Source organism: Stenella coeruleoalba, assembly GCF_951394435.1.
Source record: "Stenella coeruleoalba genome assembly, chromosome: 19".
In the NCBI taxonomy this organism is placed as follows: Eukaryota; Metazoa; Chordata; class Mammalia; order Artiodactyla; family Delphinidae; genus Stenella; species Stenella coeruleoalba.
The window spans coordinates 16,024,584-16,038,330 of NC_137165.1; the positions used below are offsets into that span (position 1 = coordinate 16,024,584).

At 57.5% G+C, this 13,747-nt stretch overlaps 2 protein-coding genes across 6 annotated transcripts in view; both read left to right on the forward strand.

Annotated features, from left to right (window-relative positions):
• SEZ6 (seizure related 6 homolog) overlaps nucleotides 1–6,020 on the forward strand; it is a gene marked incomplete at both ends in the record, with an annotated part of 43,924 nt that extends 37,904 nt beyond the window's left edge. Inside the window, 12 exons of one of the 4 annotated variants that reach the window (XM_079903535.1) lie at nucleotides 1,363–1,531; nucleotides 1,664–1,830; nucleotides 2,408–2,602; nucleotides 2,836–2,974; nucleotides 3,086–3,282; nucleotides 3,879–4,073; nucleotides 4,456–4,647; nucleotides 4,734–4,931; nucleotides 5,210–5,248; nucleotides 5,496–5,613; nucleotides 5,698–5,800; nucleotides 5,991–6,020. In XM_079903535.1, the coding sequence (XP_079759661.1) occupies nucleotides 1,363–1,531; nucleotides 1,664–1,830; nucleotides 2,408–2,602; nucleotides 2,836–2,974; nucleotides 3,086–3,282; nucleotides 3,879–4,073; nucleotides 4,456–4,647; nucleotides 4,734–4,931; nucleotides 5,210–5,248; nucleotides 5,496–5,613; nucleotides 5,698–5,800; nucleotides 5,991–6,020 (1,742 nt within the window). Of the gene's footprint in view, nucleotides 1–1,362; nucleotides 1,532–1,663; nucleotides 1,831–2,407; nucleotides 2,603–2,835; nucleotides 2,975–3,085; nucleotides 3,283–3,878; nucleotides 4,074–4,455; nucleotides 4,648–4,733; nucleotides 4,932–5,209; nucleotides 5,249–5,495; nucleotides 5,614–5,697; nucleotides 5,801–5,926 lie in introns of all 4 variants that reach the window. The other 3 variants (XM_079903533.1, XM_079903534.1, XM_079903536.1) reach the window with 3 other exon arrangements.
• Nucleotides 6,021–10,325: 4,305 nt separating this feature from the next.
• Nucleotides 10,326–13,747, forward strand: part of PHF12 (PHD finger protein 12) — a 40,444-nt gene continuing 37,022 nt past the window's right edge. Inside the window, exons 1-2 of one of the 2 annotated variants that reach the window (XM_079903532.1) lie at nucleotides 10,326–11,180; nucleotides 11,829–12,010. In XM_079903532.1, coding sequence (XP_079759658.1) covers nucleotides 11,115–11,180; nucleotides 11,829–12,010 — 248 coding nt within the window. In that variant the 5' untranslated portion in view covers nucleotides 10,326–11,114. Of the gene's footprint in view, nucleotides 11,181–11,548; nucleotides 12,011–13,747 lie in introns of those variants that run through there. The other variant, XM_079903531.1, reaches the window with a different exon arrangement.

The window sequence follows — 13,747 nt, forward strand, 5'->3', positions numbered from 1 at the left end:
ATGACAGGCATGTTAGGGTCAGGGAAGTGGAGTGGATTCCTGGAACAGCACCTGCAAAGATGCGGAGGCATGAAGCAGCACACTGTCGTGAGGACATGGTGAGGTGCACCTGAAGAAGCGGGTGTACGGGGAAGGGCTGACGCTGAGTCAAGAGAGAGTGGTTTATAAAGGGCTTGAACACCCTCTTGAGGCTGGACTTTATCCTGAGGGTAATAGGGAGCCACTGAGGAATTTAAGTGGAGGATGGGGCATGATCAGATTTGAAGGGCAGTTCCATTCTGAGACCAAGCAGAAAGGTGAGTCTGCCCCCTCTGCAAAGAAGCAGAGAAGAAACTCACCACAACTCCTTCCCCGGAAGCTTTATTAGGTTAAAATATTCTGCAGTCTTGAACACTTGGAGACAAAGGCACCGGGTCTTGGCCATGGCAGCCTGGTCTCTGAGAGCTGGTCCAGAGCTGCGTGTCCAGGAGAGGAAAGCGCTGCCTGAAACCAGCCACACTCCTGTTGCCTGAGACCCCTTCTCTGGCCCCATCTAACTGCCAGGAGCCCGTGGCCAAGTAACTCAGCAGCCCTCAATGATGGGGATGGGAGAGCTGATAAGCCTCTGCTTAGGAAGAGAGGACGGTCCCAGGCCAGAGGGACCAGTGCTGGAAAGGCCCTAAGGGGTCAGCCCAGAAATGACAGTGGTAGTGATGCTGTTTCAGACAGCATTCAAGACCATCGCCTGGCTAGCAATGCCTGCTAAGGGCACAAGAATTGGAGGTGGACGGCATGCATACCAGGTGTTTGTCATCCCTGATCTAGTCCCACTCTCTTTTTTAATATCCATTCACTCATTTTATTCAACAAACATTGAATACCAACTCTGTGCCTGGCCTGAAAAGACTTGGTCCTTGCCCAAGGGGGCCTACGTAAGGGACATATCCAATAATAACTGGTTTAAGAAAGTGACATGAGGTAGAGACAGCAGATATACCCAAGAAGGTTGGATATACCCTGCAGCAGATATACCCTGGTAAGGGGTATTAATAAAGTTCACCTGGGCAGGGGAAATCAGGGATGGCCTCCCAGAGGAGTCAGCAGAGAGGGTAAGTGACTTACCCAGGGCCACACGGCTAGGCAATGGAAGATCTACCTTAGTCAAGGGAGTTGCACATGAAGAATAACAGAGGTGTGAAAGGTTAGGAGGTCGGCTGCCTGGAGCAGGGTCACAGGGGCAAAGGATTGACCTTCAGGGCCATGAAAGCAAGCTCCCTGCTGGCCCGTGCAGAAGGTACAGAGCTGGGATGGGCAGAGAGGCTTGTTAGGCTGTCTAGGATCCCACTGGCCAGCCCAGCCCACCGTCCCACCCCTGTCTCACAGCTTCCTGCGGTGGAGTGATCCGCAATGCCACCACGGGCCGTATCGTCTCTCCTGGCTTCCCGGGCAACTACAGCATCAACCTCACCTGCCACTGGCTGCTTGAGGCTCCCGAGGGCCAGCGGCTGCACCTGCACTTTGAGAAGGTTTCCCTGGCAGAGGATGACGACAGGTGAGGGGGTATCCTGGTGGGATAGCAGTGCCTGGCCTGGTAATACCCTGCTGGAGGGATGGTACCCAAGCCTGGGGCCTCACCCCACTCGACTCAGCGACCAGCCACGCAGCTGCCGCTCTCCTGGCCCAGGCTCATCATCCGCAATGGGGACAATGTGGAGGCCCCCCCGGTGTATGATTCCTATGAGGTGGAGTACCTGCCCATTGAGGGCCTGCTCAGCTCCGGCCGACACTTCTTTGTGGAGCTCAGTACTGACAGCAGTGGTGCGGCTGCAGGCATGGCCCTGCGCTATGAGGGTGAGTCTGCTGGGACCTAACTGGGGGTGGGGGTCTTGAGCCTGGGGTCTCTTCTCACACCCTCCCCCTCTGCCTCCATTCCATTATCACGCCTTCCAACTCAGCCCTTGCTCACCTGCCACCCAGGTCCCCTCTCCCTACCCCTCTCCTGAAGTCCAGGATTCTACTCCATCTTTTCAGGAGACCCCTGCCTGGACCCAGGACCTCTGGTCCAAGAGAATGAATTCTCTAGAGTTTGAAGAACAAAAATGGCCCCAACCCTTAGGGAAGGAGAATTGCTACAAGAGACATCCTAACACCACTCATGCATGCATGTGTTCATTATTCAAAAAACATTTATTGAGCACCCTCTGTGTACTAAGCACAAACTAGGCACTGGGAACACAATGGTAATCAAGATGACCTCCTGAGCACAATCGGGACTGATGCTCTGGGCTGTCCCTGCCCTCTGCTCCAAATCTCAGACATACATCTGCAGTCAGGAAGAGAAAGGCCTTGGGGAGGGAAGTAGGCGGACAACTGCCCCCTGTGTTTGCTCCAGTCGAGGCTGAGCTGGGCTGGGCCCTGTGGTTTGCAGCCTTCCAGCAAGGCCATTGCTATGAGCCCTTTGTCAAATACGGCAACTTCAGCAGCAGCGCACCCTCCTACCCTGTGGGTACCACCGTGGAGTTCAGCTGCGACCCTGGCTACACCCTGGAGCAGGGCTCCATCATCATTGAGTGCGTTGACCCTCATGACCCCCAATGGAACGAGACAGAGCCTGCTTGCCGAGGTCAGTAGACACCAGTAGATGGGCCTGCCAGGGCAGGGAGCAGGGTGGGCACCAGGGAGCCAGCCACAGGGCCTGGGACCACAGGGGCCCTCTGACATGTGTGATTCAAGCTTCCCCCTGAGGAGGAGGTGGGGGGCTCCAAGCAGTGGGTAGGCACTCCTGTGGGCCGGTGGCAGCTCCAGGACATGGCACTGGGGGGAACGCGGAGGGGATGCGCCTCCTCTGCTTTCCAGCTGTGTGCAGTGGGGAGATCACAGACTCGGCCGGCGTGGTGCTCTCCCCCAACTGGCCAGAGCCCTACGGCCGTGGGCAGGACTGCATCTGGGGCGTGCATGTGGAGGAAGACAAGCGCATCATGCTGGACGTCCGAGTGTGAGTGCCCACTGGGCTTGGCCAAGCTACCTCCTGAGCTCTGGGGACATCTGTCACCCAGCCCGTCCTGGGGTCCCCGGGCCCACCCTTCCTGACAGTCCTCCTCCACAGGCTGCGCATAGGCCCTGGTGACGTGCTTACCTTCTACGATGGGGATGACCTGACAGCCCGGGTCCTGGGCCAGTACTCTGGGCCCCGTGGCCACTTCAAGCTCTTTACCTCCATGGCTGACGTCACCATACAGTTCCAGTCAGACCCCGGGGCCTCAGTGCTGGGCTACCAGCAGGGCTTTGTCATCCACTTCTTTGGTGAGCTTGCCCCTGCCCCACCCTGCTGCCTGGGGGAAAAGGGATGCCAGGATGCAGACCCTGAACCATGGCAAGTCAGAGAGTCCAGGGCAATGAGGAGCCTGAGTGCTCTTATCTGATGAGGGAAAGCTGGGAAACTCCAGGTATCACCTTCGGGAAGCTAGTCTTGTTCTCCATCTTCCCTGAGGGCCCAGTGAGAGGAAGCAAGGCTCCGCTGCAGCAGGAGGGATTTGGGTAGACAGCAGGAGGAACCTCATAACAGAAATAGGGAACTGAGGAGAGGTGTTCGTTTCTACCTTTCTAACAATCTTTGACAGAAATGACAATTTTCCCCACCCTACCCAATCCCTGAGGAATTGGCCGACGTGCTTCTGGAAGTAAGGCCAAAGCTTAGGTGACAACCCTGGAATCTAGGAGACACAATGATGCCAGGGACAGGCAAGGAGGGGCCCTTGAGCAGGAAGGCATGAATCGCTGAGCCTGCCTAGGCCAGGCTAGGCCCAGGACAAACTGGCAGGAGCCGGAGTGCCCTCAGGGTCAGGGAGGCTAGCACAGTCCCTTTGGTGCTGCTGACGGCCTGCTCTTGCTGCCCCCAGAGGTGCCCCGTAATGACACGTGTCCGGAGCTGCCTGAGATCCCCAATGGCTGGAAGAGCCCGTCGCAGCCTGAGCTGGTACATGGCACTGTCGTCACTTACCAGTGCTATCCTGGCTACCAGGTGGTGGGATCCAGTGTCCTCATGTGCCAGTGGGACCTAACCTGGAGTGAGGACCTGCCCTCCTGCCAGAGGGGTGAGTGTACCTGTTCCCCATATTCTCCCCAGCGCAACCTACAAGCCTCTCTCCTGGATTCTGACCCAGACTCCAGCCATTATTAACTGGTATTCATAGCCTCAATTTCCTCATCTGTGAAATGGGATAATACTTTCTCATAGGGTCATCCGCCAAGTACTCCGAGTATTTCGTTCCTGGTATATGGCCAATCAGTATTTGTTGACTCTGATGGATGGGAAGGGGCGAATGAGGAGATACACCAGCAAAAGGGTAGGGGCAAATAAATAGGGGTGGAGCCGTATGCCATGAAGATGTTGGCTGACTTGGAACAAAGCCAGCGTGGACTGGCTTTTGCTGAGTTCTACTTGGGCTACTTCCCCCCCTCGCCCCCCACCCTTAGTGACTTCCTGCCATGACCCTGGGGATGTGGAGCACAGCCGACGCCTCATATCTAGCCCCAAGTTTCCCGTGGGGGCCACCGTGCAGTACATCTGTGACCAGGGTTTTGTGCTGACGGGGAGTGCCATCCTCACCTGCCATGACCGCCAAGCCAGCAGCCCCAAGTGGAGCGACCGGCCCCCCAAATGTCTCCGTAAGTCTCAAATGAGGAGGAGGGGAAGATGCTGCCTCTGGAGGCTAGGGGCCTGGCACCCTCACTGGGCTCTGCCTGCTTTGCAGTGGAACATCTCAAGCCGTGCCATGGCCTCAGCGCCCCCGAGAATGGTGCCCGCAGTCCTGAGAAGCAGCTGCACCCAGCGGGGGCTACTATCCACTTCTCATGTGCCCCTGGCTACGTGCTGAAGGGCCAGGCCAGCATTAAGTGTGTGCCCGGACACCCCTCACATTGGAGTGACCCCCCACCCATCTGTAGGGCTGGTGAGTGCCCTGCCACCCCCGGAACCTCTGCCTGGCCCATAGGGCTGCTCTGGCAAAGATGTCAAGTGCTGAGAACCAGAACCCCCTGCCCATGCCCCCTTCCTGTTATTCTTGGTCTCCCCAGTCTCTGCCAGATCCTTCTGACCTGGTGACACCAAGACAGATTCTGGGATGGGCTCTCCTTGGACAAATCCTTCCCATGATCAGCCCACTCCCTACCTTAGTGGTTTGGTTCTTTGGGCTCATCCACTGCCCTTGGCCCTCCCCTCTTGTTCCAGCCTCTCTGGATGGCTTCTACAGCGGCCGCAGCCTGGATGGTGAGCCCCCAACCTTGAGGGCCAGGGAAATAATCTCCCTGCCCCTAGTTCTCACAGCTCCCAGGCCATGGGTTCTCTGAGGAGGGAGGGCAGAGAAAGAGAGAGAGAGGTCTGGGACTAGCGGGGCAAAAAGCTCCTTCCCTGCCCCCAGCCAGCTAGAGGGAGCTGGTGGCTGGATGCCCCTGGGCAGAGGTGAGGGGATATGGGACCCAGGCCTCTGCCCCAATCCCATCCTCTGTGCTTTCAGTTGCCAAGGCGCCTGCTGCCTCCAGCACCCTGGATGCTGCTCACATCGCAGCTGCCATCTTCTTGCCGCTGGTGGCAATGGCGCTCTTGGTGGGAGGTGTGTACCTCTACTTCTCCAGGTGAGTCTGGCTTCCCTTCCTGCCCTGCACCCCTGACTCACTCCTGCCCAGCACTCCTGACTCACAGGCTTCTCTGCCACACAGGCTCCAGGGGAAAAGCCCCCTGCAGCTGCCCCGAACACGACCCCGCCCTTATGACCGCATCACCGTGGAGTCAGCATTTGACAATCCGACTTACGAGACTGGAGTAAGTACCCATACCAGGCTTGACACCCTAATCAGGACCCAATCCTATGCTCCCTTGGGCAGGTACCCCTAAGGGTCCTGCCAAGCCCTCTCTCTTTCCCTTTCCCTTTCCCTTTCCCTTGGGAAGGTGGATTATGGACTGACGAACCTTTTACAAGTTTCCAACTCCCAGCAGTCTCTTTCCTTTGCAGGAGACGAGAGAATATGAAGTCTCCATCTAGGTGGGGCAGCCTGGGCAAGCTGGCTCAGCCCTGCCTCACAGCCCAGCAGCAGAGCTCCCAGCTTCCTGCTGTCCCTCCACCTCCTGTACATACCACCTGGGAAGAGATGCCACCAATCCCTCAAAAAGTTGTGCTCTTCCCGCCTGCAATGCCCGCCAGGGCCTATTTTCTTGGTACCACTGCCCACTTAGGGCCCTTCCTTGGGTCCAAGTCAGGGTCATCTGCCTCTAGGCAGAACACAGCTGGGGCACAGGCATCAAGAACCAGCATTCTCCTGACTCTCTTTCGTGCCCTGGACCTCCAGCCTGGAATTCACAGGCAGAGTGGGAGCGCCTCTCTCCACGTGACCGCCATCCAGCCCTGGCATGTAGCGCCCTGCAGCAGGGTTAACTTGACGGTGGCGGAAACTGTGCCAGGGTGCTCCTCACAGGGCCATCACCAGTGGCCAAAACTGCTCTCAGCAGTGACCTCTGGGTAGTCCTGACATGCTGACATCAGCCCCCTCGGGGGGGGGGGGCCTCTAGTCTTTCTCTAAGGCCCTGGGAATGGTCAGTTCTGCCTTCTATCCCTTTCTGGGGGAGGCAATAATTCTAAGGCATCCTAAAGGGTTTAGGGACTCTACCCCAAGCTCAGGTTGGGCTTCCCTAGGCCACACCACTCATGCTCCACACCAAAGCAGGACACCCCACTGCTCCCCTGGCAGCCCTGCACCCTGAAGAGAGGGAGACCTTCCCCTGATGTCAGTCTGGCTGTTAAAAACATCCTCTTTCCCACTAGCCCCTCCCCCAACCCCAGCCCCCTGTCAGGCTTCCCTCCTGGCCACTGCGTTTTGGGATAAGGGGAGTGGGCAGGCATATTCTGGAGAGGAGCAGAGGTCAAAGGGTCCAGGAATTTGGCATGGAACAGGGGGTCAGAGCGTCCCAGGGAGAGGCCCAGAAGCTGGCTGCAGGCCACTTTGTACATGTAATGTATTATACGGCGTCTGGGCTCCAGCCAGAGAACAATCTTCTATTTCTGTTGTTTCCTTATTAAAATGGTGTTTTTGAAAAAAAAAAAACAAGCAATGGCCTGGTGGATGGTATTTTCTTGGAGGGAAGGAAGGTGGGAGATAAATGGGATGTGGACTTTAGGACCAGAAGGCATGCTGGACCTACCAACTGATCATCTCCAGATTTTATCAAAAACCAGTCATGGGAATTCCCTGGTGGTCCAGCGGTTGGGACACAGCACTTTCAATGTGGTGGCCTGGGTTCAATCCCTGGTCAGGGAACTAAGACCTTGCAGCAGCAAGCTGTGTGGCGCAGCCAAAAAATATACAACAACAACAACAGAAAAAACACAGTCACGTGCCAGTGCTTCAGGGACTACTGTCCCAACAAGGTCAGTGCAACAGATGGCATGTGAAATGAGAGGTCCCAATTGCTGGTGCCACAGGGGTATGGGAGCCCAGGAACTCAAATGCTTATCAATCCCAATGCTTCATTTCCTCCTCTTTGCTAGGTCCAGAACTGCAGGCTGGCACATTCCCAAGCCTCTCCTTTGAGCCACTGTATTGCTGAAAAAGCCCAGGAAGCCTGATGCCTCTCTTCTTTCGCTTCCTTCCAGCTAGCAAGGCTTAGGAAATTGGAATAGGAATCAGAGACTGAACCCCTGAACATGAGGCTCTAGTCTGTTTTGTCCTCAGAGAACATCCAGACTGTGAGGCGCAGAGGCAATGCAGCGTAGGGGCCTGGCTCCTATTTTTTTTTTTTTTTTTTTTTGTGGTACGTGCGCCTCTCACTGTTGTGGCCTCTCCCGTTGCAGAGCACAGGCTCCGGATGCGCAGGCTCAGTGGCCATGGCTCACGGGCCTAGCCGCTCCGCAGCATGTGGGATCTTCCCGGACCGGGGCACGAACCCATGTCCCCTGCATCAGCAGGCGGACTCTCAACCACTGCGCCACCAGGGAAGCCCCTGGCTCCTATTTTAACAAAAGCTGTATCCATGGACTCCAGAAAGAGGTGACTGAAGCGGATGTGCTTAGGTTTGCCACGTTTGGTCCCTCCTAGCCTCTATGCCCCTTCCCTATGGCCCCCAGAACCTCCTGAGATGTGTTTAGCCAGCCTTGGTCCCCATCATACATCCATGCTTAGAGGTATGCTCTGCATGGCTGCTCTCCAGAGTAAGAGCAAGAGGGAGGCAACAGGGAGTTAAGGGCACTCAGAAGCCAGATGACACAAACTCTCTGACGGAAATAGTAGCAGTAACCAGAAATTCTACAGTCATCCAGCAGGGAGGTCTTGACCACTCACGGCTGCCCACCTCCTGGTTCTACCACAAGCCACCTTGAAGGATGGAGAGGCTCCAGTCTATGCAGGATGCAGTGCCTAAATTAGCCACAAGAGGTCACTTCCGAAGGCATCTGTAACCCACCTGCTCTCTCTCCTCAATCCCCCTGGAACAGCCAGGGCTGGAGCTCTCCAAGGTGGCACCAGCTACTGGCCCCACTGGGCTGACCTCATCCTCCAAGTTCTGAGGGGAAGGTTTGTGGAGTGATTAGTTCCCCTGGCACTTGTCAACAGAGCCAAGTATTATTTCCCTCTTTAGCCTATTAATGCCTATGTCTGTTCTCAACAGCAATGATGGTGTTGATCAAAGCAAAGCCTGGCTCTTTGGACATGTGCCAATGGCTTACTTTTCTGCCCCATAATACCTTCAGGCTGACACATCAACACAGCTGGGCCCTGAGCAGTGGGAAGGACGCCAGTGGGAGAGGGCACATGATGTATCCATTTCTGAGGGTCTGTGGCATGAAATACAGCCTAAGAAGAGATGAGGTCCGCCCACTTCCATACTTCTAGCTCAGCCCTCCTCTCTCTGAGGGCCACATCTCTGGCCCATAGCCACTAAGATTTCTTGTTTGCTGAGGCTGGTAGAGGGCAGAGAGGGCCGATCTACATGATATACTCCCCTGCTTGATCAATAAGGCCCAGGACTTTATCGTTCTTCCCAGGCAACAACAGGATCATTAGGAAAGTCAGAAAAACGGAAACCTAAGTCCACACACTGACATCCCCACCCTATCCAATCATCCTCCTTACTCTCCCCAAAAAAGCAGCAACTCCTCGCAGGCAGTTAGACAGTATCCTAGCCTGGGAATCAAGAAAGCTGTTTCATTCGTAGTTCTGCCATAAATTCACTATGTGAACGAGGCAAATCACTGCTCTTCTTTGTGCATCTGGAAGTGAGGAGATTAAGAGATGGTTTTTAAGCCCTTTCCAGTTTTAGGCTTCTGAGAATGCTAAGTACACCTTAACATCAAAAGTGAGCCAGGACACAGCTACCTGGTAACAACGCCAACTAAACGCCTAGTGTCAGGCACAATGATGCCACTCCCTTCTCCACCGCTTCATCTACAGTCAGGCAGAGATAACTGGCAGCCTCTGAAGATGGTACCAAGGGCAGGGGCGGGCGCCGTGGAGAGCGTGAAGCCCCGCCCAGAATTCGAGGTGAGGCCTTTCAGACTACAAATCCCAGCATGCAGCACGGCAGCTCTGAAAAGTATCTTTCCGGCAGGCAAATCACTCTTCCCCGAGTCTATGTTACCGTCCACCGCATCGCATGCACACGGAACTACGGCCCCCATAACCCACCAGCGCCATCGCGATTCTTGCTCCCAGGATGCAATGCGCTCTCGTTCGCCCTTTGGACCCTTTGCGCATTGCAAACTGGGAGTTGAAGTCCACTGAAGGCAGGTAGCTGGGCGTTGTCAGCATTACAAACTCTTCGCTTTGGGCTTCCTCTTGGAAAGCAATTCTCAGGGACAGTGATCAAGAGAGGGTAGTAACGGGCAGGTTGACCTCTCCTTTCATCACCATGAAAGGCAGGAATGCTCAGGCTAAAATTTACTGCTGGGAGCGGGAGGGAAGAGGGAACAGTAGCCATCCAACCCGACACCAAAAGCATCGTTTTCCGTCGCGATGGCTTTTCTTTTCTCTTTACCAATATGGCGCCTGGTCCAGCCACACCTGACGCTGGAACCAGAGTCCAGTACAACATCCCTAGAAGTACTTGCTGTCACCGACAGCCTACCAGCTCTAGCCAACACCACACTTTGCTCCTTTCTGTTCATGCCTGAGGGCACCAAGGACACGGTGGTTTATATCCCACTACCAAAATGGCGAAAGGAGAAGCATTCTTGTTAGGGCCTGCAGGTGACAATACGCCTGCGCGGAGCCGGCTGTGTTGCTGTGGGGCGGGAGGGGAGCATCCTCAATACGCCTGCGCGGGAACAGAGTAGTCTTGGTCTATACTCAAACACCAATGGATGAAGAATCCCCATGTTCCTGCGGCTGCGCCGTGACCCTTAGGCGCTCTCCCAGGCGCCTGCGCGAGACCTCAAGTCCCGCCCTTTTCTCTCAGTACGCTGGCGCAGGGCAGAAAGGCGGGGCTTCGGCTCTCCAGACGAATGCCAGCGCGGCTGCGCGCTGGGGGGTACCCCCTCACTGCGGCTGCGCGGGAGCCCGGCCGCCGGCTGTCACTGCGGTTGCGCGCGGCGAGCGGCGATCCCGGGGCGCCTGCGCGGGTGGCTTTGCGGGCGCTCGCGGTAAGTTTGCGCCAAGTGCGCGGCAGCCGGGACGCAGACGGCGGCGGCGGCGAGAGGCGGAGCCCGGGGACCACCCCCCATCACCCTCCCCGCAGTCACCTCACGTACCACAACCTCACCTAACCTCTCACCCCCACTGCGATCCCCCCAACCCCGGGATGGCAGCGCCCGCCAGCTTTCCCGGCCGGACCAGCGGTCGCCAGCACCGGCTTTAGCCTGTGGGACTAGGCCCCGCCGAGGCCTGACTCCCGGAGCCGGGACCCACCGTGCAGCCAGACGCCGGGCCGGGGCTGAGGGGCCGCTCCCCCCTCACGGCCCGTGGGGAGGACGCTGCCGTCCCGGGGACTGGGGGCCGGGGGGTGGGGGGGGTGCCAGGGCGAGGAAGTCGGGACCCGTGTTTGGAAAAAAGAAGGGGGGCCGGGGTCAGGAGCACCCCCTCCCCCCGTTTCCCCCCTCCCCCCGGGGTTGGGGGGGCCGGAGCAGAGAGCGCCCAGCCCGGGAGGTGGATGAATGTGGGAGAAAATGGAGACCAAGACGATCGTGTACGACTTGGACACGTCGGGGGGGCTGATGGAGGTAAGAGTGGCCCTCCTCATCCCCTTCCCCCAGCGCCGGGAGGGAACCTCCGCCCTCCGCCCCACAAAGCCGACCCTGAGCTCGCAGCGCAAGAGGGCCGGGGGACGGGGGGGCTCTTCCTCACCCAGACTCTCCCTCCCATCTTTGCAACTCGGGGGGTTACGCTCAGCCGCCGAGGACGTTTGCAGCAGTTTCACCTACCCGCCGCCCTCGATTCGCTCTCCCGAGGCGCCAACCCACTCCATCTCGTTGCACCGGCGGGCCTCCCCACCCCCTTCTTGTCGGCCCCTTTGTGCTTCCCCCAGCACGTCCGGGTACTGGGCTTCAGGCCTCTCCCGAGCCTGGCTTTGGAGTCCCCCACTGTCCATACAAGGAAGTGGCGAGAAGGGAACCGCGCACCCTCTCCCCATCCCCCTACTCTGATCCTCCCCATTTGGAAGAAGCCGTTCTCGTTGTTGTGCTGCAGGAACGCGGTTAGGTTGGGCTCCCCCTGGTTCCGGGGGCTGAGAGGTTCTGGGAGCAGGCTGGATGGGAGGAAGAAGGACAAAAGGGGGGAGAGGGGTGGGTGACGGAGAAGCCGCGCCGGGGGGGCGACGGACCGCCCGGGACCTCCGGGTGTGCACACACGCCATTTGTATGTGTGTGCAGCAAATCCAAGCTCTGCTGGCTCCCCCCAAGACGGACGAGGCAGAAAAGCGGAGTCGGAAGCCTGAGAAGGAGCCCCGGCGAAGCGGCAGGGCCACCAACCACGACAGCTGCGATAGCTGCAAAGAAGGTGGGGATCTCCTGTGCTGTGACCACTGCCCGGCCGCCTTCCATCTCCAGTGCTGGTAAGGTCTGGGGACCCCTCCGGAGCCCCTTGGCGGACCCTTCTCGGAACATTCCTTCACCCGGCCTACCCCTGGCTGCCGAAATAACGGGCGCTTGCAGCCGCTAGCTTTCTGCAGCCGCTGGGGCCAGCGCCTCCCCGCCCCCAGGTGCTGCCCGGATCCGGCCGTTTGGGGGGGGAGGAGCAGCTGTGGGTCCGGACCCCGAGGTGGGGGTTGGGAGGGGTGAGGAGAGCCCCATCTGGGATTGGAAGTCGCTGAGGAGCCGGGACGGAGCCGGTGGGGCACGGCCGACGGTGGCGGGGAGGAAGGGGAGGAGCTCCGGGCCCTGCGCCGCTCGCCTCCCCGCGCGCCTGCCGCCCTCGGGCTCCTGCCTGGCTGGGCTGTCCTCGCGGTGGGTGCGCGGAGCCCTCGGCGGCCGGAGCTGCCCTGGTCCAGACCCGCGGGACCCGGCGCCCGGGCGCTCCCGGCTGTGGAAGAAATCATGGAGGGTGTCTCTCGAGTCCGCCTCTTCTCTCTGCCTCTCTGTTTACAATATGGCGACCTGCCTTTAAATTATATTTTTATTCTCAGCGCCATTTTGGCTGCATATATGATTTGCAAACGTCTCCCGGGGAACGGTGGGGGTTGCCTCGGGGTCCTTTCTGCGGAAGCTCCTCGGGGGCCGGGGCTGGGATCTTGCCGCTTTAGTCCCCTTTCTCTGCCGCCGCTTGCCCCCTGTTGCCTGTCGGAGCTGCCTCCCTCTTCCCTCCCCGCCCCGCGCTGCCGCCTCTTGGGAAATCGGGCCGGGTTAGACAATTAAAATTGCCATTGGGCGCCGATTTCACTTCTCCGCTCGGGATCGGCGAACCCTTCGCTGCAGAATCCTTTGCTGTCGGGGTTAGGATTGTGTGTGGTGGCCCCGCGAGGGCATTTTTAAGGACCGGAGCAAAAAAGCTGTGCGCTTCCCCCCACCCCCCCCACCACCCCCGCGACGCTTACTGAACGCGAGGGGAGGGGAGAGACCGAAGAGGGAGGGAGGGACCAGGGTTGGTCGCCCGCTGCTTGATCCTCCTCTGCAGCTCAGCCCAGAACAATCCGGCCAAGAAGAGTTTAAACTCCAGGTTCTGCCTGGAGAAATCACCTCTGCCCTCCACAAAAATCCCACATCTGCGCCGGGACCCCGATTGCATCTTGTTCTGATGGGTCTTGTTCTGTTCAGCAACAGTTGACTGAGGCAGGCGTTTATGAGAGGAGATGGCTGGAGAGAGCGGGAAGGAGAGGGGCTGTTCTGTTTGTTCCCACCCGTTTTTGATGTTGCCTTTTTTAGCCCTCTGTTTAAAAAAAAAAAAAAAAAAAAGTGAGGTTTTCCTTAAGCTCTCTACACAGTTCCATTCACATTCTGTTTCTCGGTTGGTGGAGTAGTGCCCACTGTATATTTGTACTAATTGCAGGTTTTGGAACACTTATTAGACAGATGACTGATACTGGGCAAATTAAGTCTGTAGTCAGAAGTTTTGTAGGAAGCTCCCATTACCATTCCCAAGATTCCTTTGCCCAGGAGAGCACCCTATCTTGGCTTGTAATGTTGCAGGGACAAAAATGATTATCCTGGAGGAAGCTTTGCCAATGGTTTTAAAATTTTTATTGTGAAGTGACTAATACCAGCAGTAAGGTTCTGTGGTTTTTAACCTTTGCTTCCTGTTGGTATAAGGTGTAATCCACCTGGGGAAAAAAATCTCCTGTCAAGTTTCCTGTGCT